We start from the raw sequence: 7,041 nt of genomic DNA on the forward strand, positions 1-7,041 counted from the left end.
CGCCTCTCTACCACCCGAGGGTGCAGAACCGCCCCCCCGCCGCACCTTTTTCTCAAGTTCTGTTTAATTCACCCGATCTCTAATCCAAACATCACCGTTAACGCTTAACCCGGAAAACCTGAGTTTGAAGACAGACAGGGTAACAGAGCTACGGGGACATCGGAGAGCAGCCAGGCCAGGCAACGAGTGGAGGCTAAGTGACAGTGACTACTTGTAAAAACTACCTACAGGCTCCATGAGGAAAATGCTACTTTTTAAGAAGTTGGGCTTTTCCCTCGTGACGCCTATTACGGAAGTCTGGCAAAGAGATGCAGCCTTTTTAATGGAAACACTGCCCTGTCGGCAGCCTTCACACAAAGCTCAGTAAAGGCCCAACTTGAGTTGCCACCCGCGGCTTTGTGCAGAGGCAGAGGCGGGCGGCTGCGACCCTCACAAAGCCCCGGGTAGTCAGCACCAGGAGCAGGACGCTGCAGCGACCACGCCGTATGGTTCCTACAACCACGTCCCCCCTACAGTCCCCCGGGTCCATCGAGGGCGAGCGCGCCGTCTGTGCCAGGCCCAGCGCGGCAGCGGCCCGCAGGACACGCCGACCCTGTCCAAGAGCTTCCCCCCGAGGGACTCCCAGAGCCGTCACAGCCAATCAATGAGGAAGATGCCAGCAGGGCTCCACTCTGCAGATGGGGACACTGAGGCCAGGGGCCCGAGGCCACACCCCCCCCGAGTGGCAGAGCGGGATTCCAACCCAGGCATTTGGCTCCCCATCCTGTCACCGAGTGGGACACGATCAGAGCCGAGAGGTCCCTCTGCAGACCACTCGACTCGTCACCAGCGGCGGCCACAGAGCAGAGGGGTGCTCATGGGCTGAACGCGGGCCTGACCCAATGACTACACAGCAGCTGTGTTCCTGGCCGGGCCACGCCCTGTGAGGACAGCCCAGGCTCGCCCTCCTCCTTCCATCTGGCTTCTGATGACGTGTGGGCACACGGACGAGGAGCACAGGGACGGAGGTGGGGACTGTGTGCTCCCGACACTCCTCCGTGTGGGGGGCCGCCCTAGGGCTGGGGGATGCGGCGAGAAAGCCACCGTGCCGCCATCTCATGAGAGAGCGCCCTCGCACCGCCCATCACGTACGGCTGTGTCGTGTGGGTGCTGGTCCAATGCTCTGCAGACGCCCCCGAGGCCGAGTTTTATTCGTTGGAAGAATAAGCTAATACCCAACCGGACAGGAACGTTAAGAAAATCTACATCAGTGTTAAACTCCGACAAGCAGATGTTAGGAGTAACCTTAGCGCACGGAAGCCCGGGCACGCGCCACAGCACCCGAGCGCAGGTCACGGGGTAAGTCGGCCATTCTCCGCCACTGTTAGCATCCCGGCCAGAGAGCCGCCCAGGCCACTGCCAAGGGGCTGGGGTAGCGTGGCCCATCACGTACCGTCCAGCTGCATCTTCTTTGGCTGCACGGAGGGCGGGGACAGAGAGGAAGTGACCCGGAAGTTCGCCGGGAGAGTCTCTGCCGACCCAGCGGCTAAGCCGCGAACGTCCTTCGGTCTGAATTTTTTTCTCCAAGAAGGCGCCCTCCTGAAGCTCTTATCATCGTCCTGGGAAAGTAAATGACAGAAAACAAGACTGACTGTAAGATAAAAGACAAAAATCTATAGTCAAGTCACCAGCTCTTTAAGATGACCTCGTCTCTGCAATTGTGTTTCCACATATTTATCTACCACGGCCATTCCTGACGGCCAGCGGGCCCCCTGGCCAGATGGGAGCGCCAGGGGGCGAAGGGAGGCAGGGCCACACCTGTACCAGGACCCTGACCGGGCACAGGTCAGGACAGTCCTGGGCCTGCTCCTCTGTCTACGTGAAATCACCTTCCTGTTAGACAAGATATCATGCTTTTGTCTTCAAAACCGTCTTCGTGCTGCGGACAGTGCCGCACGGAGGGCCAGGCCCGCAGCGCCCTTTCACGTGGCCTATTCTCATCACAGGCAAGCGTCCTTACGGCCACGAAGAGTCATAAGCAGTGGTGCGGAAGTAAATCAGTCCCGGTTTTGTGTAAGGAGAAAGTAACAGTTCATGTGTTAAAAAATTTTTTTAATGTTTATATTTACTTACTCATTTTTTTTAAGTGTTTTATTTCTGAGAGAGAGAGAGAGAAAGATAGTGTGAGCAGGGGAGGATCAGGAAGAGAGGGAGATACAGACTCTGAAACAGGCTCAAGGCTCTGAGCTGTCAGCACAGAGCCCGATGTGGGGCTCAAACCCACAAACCGTGAGATCATGACCTGAGCTGAAGTCGGACGCTCAACCAATTGAGCCACCCAGGTGCCCCTAATGTTTATATTTATTTTTGATGCAGAGAGAGACTGAGCATGAGCAGGGGAGGGGCAGAGAGAGAGGGAGACACAGAATCCAAAGCAGCTCCAGGCTCTGAGCTGTCAGCACAGAGCCCGACGTGGGGCTCGAGTCCACAAACTGCGAAATCATGACCTGAACCGACTGAGCCACCCAGGTGCCCCACATTTCATGTGTTTTTAAATAAGCCACTGAAACATTCCCCCAGAACACAGGGCCCTGGATTGCAGTGAGATGTCCGGCTGCCCCAAAACACAACTTACAGACTCGATCCCTAGGCTGTAGCCGATGTATTATGATGTGAAAAATATTTCTGAAGAATATCAGAAGTTAAATAGCCAAAATTAAAAAACAAACCCCCGATTACTGTGAAAATATTGGTTTCTCAACAACTCATTTGTTTTTTAAAATTTTTTAGAGTTTTATGTATTTATTTTTGAAAGAGAAACAATGTGAGTGGGGGAGGGGCAGAGACAGAAGGAGCGAGAATCCCAGGCAGGCTCTGCCCTGTCAGCACAGAGCCTGATGCAGGGATCAGACTCATGAATCGTGAGATCATGACCTGAGCCAAAACCCACAGTCAGATACTTAACAGATTGAACCACCCAGGGCCCCCAACAGCTCATTTGTTAATAAATTAAGAACAAAGCTTAACTTGTAAAGTAAAATTATTTCCACATTTGGAAGAATTATCTGGCACACAGCTCCAACAAATAAAGCAATCTACGTTTATTTTTATTTTTAAAGATTTTACTTTTCAATAGTCTTTACACCCAACACAGGGCTCGAACTCACAAACCTGAGATTAGGAGTCGTGTGCTCCTCCAATGGAGCCAGCCAGGCGCCCCCAAATATAATAATTTACAGTTAACGCAAGTTTAGACATCATTAGGCTGAAAACTTACTTCATCGAACCTTCTGTCAGTCCCCATGACCAAAAGGTTGTTAAACTCCCTTTCCAAGACGGCACGAGCCTGAAATCATAAACACCCCCAAAATTATGTCAACTTAAAGGATGTTAGCAGATAGCCATTGTTTTTACACCAAGACTTTAAAAAAAACAAACAAAACAAAACAAAACAAAAAAACCCTAAGGGATAAATGCCTTGAATCCTAATAGTGGATTTTAAATCAGGGATTTTAATGTGGAGATCATTAATGGGCTTTATTTGTGGGAGGGGCTGAGAGAGATGGAGAGAGAGCGAATCCCAAGCAGACTCCACACTGTCAGCACGGAGCCTGACGTGGGGCTTGAACCCATGAACCGTGAGATGGTGACCTGAGCCGAAACCAAGAGTCGGGCGCTTAACCGACCAAGTCCCCCAAGCGGCCCCCAGTAATGGGCCTTCGGGGTGGGGGTGGGGGGTTCCACGCTCTGTGGGAAATTAGACAAGGGTGCCGCGTGGGTGCGGCCCGTGGGGGGACTGAGGGTGGGACCGTGTCTGTGGAAGAAGAACTGTGAGCCCCCGAGCCGACGAGAACCACACAGGGAAACTGGTGAAGCTTCCACCCGGCACCGGCAAGTGAGAGCGGCTCCCTCTCCACCCAAGAGCTGAATGCTGGGCACCCTCACGGGCGCGTGCAGGGGGAACAGGCAGTGCCCAGACCCCGGGCCGCTCGAGGAGAGAGGACTAGCGTGCGGTGTAGCCTGCGCTGCCTCGCTCAGGACGGGCGCAGGGCTTGGGCAGGAGAGCGGCGGGGGTGGCGGCGGGGGCGGCGTCACCTGTGTGTTCTGGGTCGGGATCTGCAGCAGAAGCGCCAGGGCATTGAAGTCGAAGGTCTCATCTAAGGCCACCAGTGCGCCGTGGACGCCGCCGCTCTCCACAAGGTTGTTGGCATATTCTTTAAGGCCGATCGACAGCACCCAGCGAATCACTCGGTCGTTGCTCCAAACCAGCACGTCTGCAGACAGCAAACATCGGGGGTCAAGGCGGCCCAGAGGGCTCTCTCCGCCACACACGCCCCTGTGACGCAGCGCCCTGAGCCTCCGGGTCCTGAGCCCAGACCCAACCCGCACGGGCGCAGGGGGGCACCGCCAGGTGGGCGCGGGGGCCCCTGCTGCCTTCACATGCCACCGGCCCGGCCCCTCGCCTGCCTGACGGAAACTGTCCCATCGGCACTCACTCCTCAAGGAAACCCCAGGGCGAGGAAGTTCTCGTGCACGCGGACTTTCCAGAGAACAGGGCATGAGCAGGGCCCCGGCCCCGGGAGCTGGAAGGGCACACGAGGCACCGACGTGCTTCATCTACGGACGGCAGGTCTCCTCGAAACCCTGCTACCATCAGATGCGTTGGCACCATGTCGATTCAATGCAAACCTCTCGGTTACAATCGAAAAGCCCGTTTTGTTGACTCATTTTAAAACCAGAGAAACTTGGGGCGCCTGGGGGGCTCAGTCAACTGAGCGTCCGACTTCGGCTCAGGTCATGATCCCTCGGTTCATGGGTTCGAGCCCCGTGTCGGGTTCTGTGCTGACAGCTCAAAGCCTGGAGCTGCTTCCAATTCTGTGTCTCCCTCTCTCTCTGCCCCTTCTGCGCTCATGCTCTGTCTCTCTCAAAACTGAATAAACATTAAAAAAAAAGTAAAAAAGAAAATAAATAAAACCAGAGAAACTTGAAGATACTCTCCAGCATATTAGACACTGTGAGGGGAGACCTCACGTTGATGCAAAGTAATAAATTACTACATTTGCATTAAGAGAGATCTAAAAGTCACCAGATGATCACTGGTTACTTTCAGACTGCTTCTGTCAACTGTGTAAAGATTTAAAATGGAAGTACAAAATAAATGAAACACTTTTACTTATTTCATTTCCAAGGTCCTTTTCTAGGTAAAAGGACAGATGTACATACATGGACACATATAAAATACTTACAGATCGTCACTGCATTTATATCTTACATATAATTATGTATATGCAGTATGTATATTACAAATATTGGCTTATGGTTTTCCTTGTGATTCACACTAACTCAGTCATGGCTAGACTACCCTTCAAATGGCCCATCTCCCCAGCCCTTTTTTTTTTTTTTAATGTTTATTTATTCTTGAGAGAGAGCGAGGGCAAGACACTTAATCCACGGGGAAGAGAGAGAGCAGGACACAGAACCGGAAGCAGCTCCAGGCTCCAGGCTGTCAGCACCGAGCCCGACGCGGGGCTCGAACTGGTGAACTGCAAGATCACGGCCTGAGCCGAAGTCGGATGCCCGACGAACTGAACCACCCAGGCCCCTCCAGCCATTTTTTTAAAAGGCTTATTTATTTTTAATTGAAGATATTTTTTTAAAATTTATTTATTTTTTACAAATAATTTATTGTCAAGTTGGTTTCTATATAACACCCAGTGCTCATCCCCACAAGTGGCCTCCTCCATGCCCGTCACCCCCCTCCCCCCTACACCCATCAGTCCCCACAGAGCCTGATGCAGGGCTCAAACCCACAAATCATGAGATTATATCCTCAGGTGAAGTTGGACTCTTAACCAACTAAGCCACCCAGGTGCCCCCAAGTTTATTTATTTATTTTTGAGAGAGAGACAGAGAGAACGAGAAAGCAAGAACATGAGCACGTGGGGGAGAGGCAGAGGAAGCGCAGGAGAGACAGAATCCCAAGCAGGCTCCCCACCGTCAGCGCAGAGCGTGACACAGGGCTTAAAGCCACGAACCATGAGATCATGACCTGAGCTGAAACCAAGAGCTGGATGTTCAACCGACTGAGCCCCCAGGTGCCCCTTCCTCAACCACACTTTTATCTCTGTTTCTTAGTAAAAAAGAGGGATGTACACAGCACTCCCAGGCAGGATTGTGGTAAGGACTAAATATATTAACCTCTGTGCCTCGAGTTGGTCAGTAAGTCTTGGTCGCTAGCACCATTCTCGGTGATCTCTTTATACTGAAAACTTGGGCAGGTTTTACTTTGAGCTCAATCGTAAACGGCTTATTGCAAAACAGACTACTCCACTCGCTCAGTTAGAGGCGGCCTGTGGGCTGCTGTGTCCCAGCTGAGCGCCACGGCCTCATACAGCCTCCCGGGGGCCGGCCTCCTACCTGAAAAGCCTCCGCCTGCTCCCTGCACCCACAGAAGAGGCTCCCACCCGGCGTGCAGGGCCCAGGCGCCACGCTGACGGCACACCGTCCCCTCCTCGGCAGGGAGAGAACCACGCTCCTCTCCTGCGGGCCCTCAAGTCCCTGGAGAGGCAGCCAGGCCAGTGCCTGTCACACTCACACCGAGAAGCCCCCCAACGGTGTGCAGCGGCCTTTCTGGGCAAAAGAGGGCGTGTATCCTTGTAAGAGGAACCGTCTAAGGTCACAGGAAAAACCCTTCCCTGGAGACCCTGACCCTACACGCTGACATTAAGCACAAGGAAACGGGCACAGGGTCTCCGGCCACAGAAAAGGACCACGTTCCCTCCTGTGTATGATGCCAGACCACGGTTCTCCACTCAAAGCCTTGCCTCAGTTTTTTTACAAAGTCGGAAATGACGGAGGCTGTTAATGCGCTGCGTGAATGAAATGTCATGCACTCGCCTTTTACTTCGCTCTGGCTCTCTTCTCTCTTTCTCTCTAGCTCTTTCCGGTCGTAATTCAACCTCCGCAGGCACATAATTCCGCACTGGAAACTGTTTCTATTACCAAAAAACAAAAACGGAAACAAAAGTTCAGAAGCTGTGGCGGGGGGTCAAACATCCCGTG

The 7,041-nt window shown here is 53.0% G+C and overlaps 1 protein-coding gene across 4 annotated transcripts in view; it reads right to left on the minus strand.

Annotated features, from left to right (window-relative positions):
* PPFIA1 (PPFI scaffold protein A1) overlaps nt 1-7,041 on the minus strand; it is an 87,108-nt gene that overhangs the window by 3,260 nt on the left and 76,807 nt on the right. For all 4 annotated transcript variants that reach the window (XM_077766515.1, XM_077766514.1, XM_077766513.1 and 1 more), the window contains 4 exons: nt 6,877-6,974; nt 4,075-4,253; nt 3,257-3,325; nt 1,433-1,598 (listed from right to left, as the gene is read on the minus strand). In XM_077766515.1, coding sequence (XP_077622641.1) covers nt 1,433-1,598; nt 3,257-3,325; nt 4,075-4,253; nt 6,877-6,974 — 512 coding nt within the window. The remainder of the gene's footprint in view (nt 1-1,432; nt 1,599-3,256; nt 3,326-4,074; nt 4,254-6,876; nt 6,975-7,041) is intronic.

This window comes from Crocuta crocuta, unplaced genomic scaffold (assembly GCF_008692635.1).
Source record: "Crocuta crocuta isolate KB4526 unplaced genomic scaffold, BGI_CrCroc_1.0 scaffold636, whole genome shotgun sequence".
NCBI lineage: Eukaryota > Metazoa > Chordata > Mammalia > Carnivora > Hyaenidae > Crocuta > Crocuta crocuta.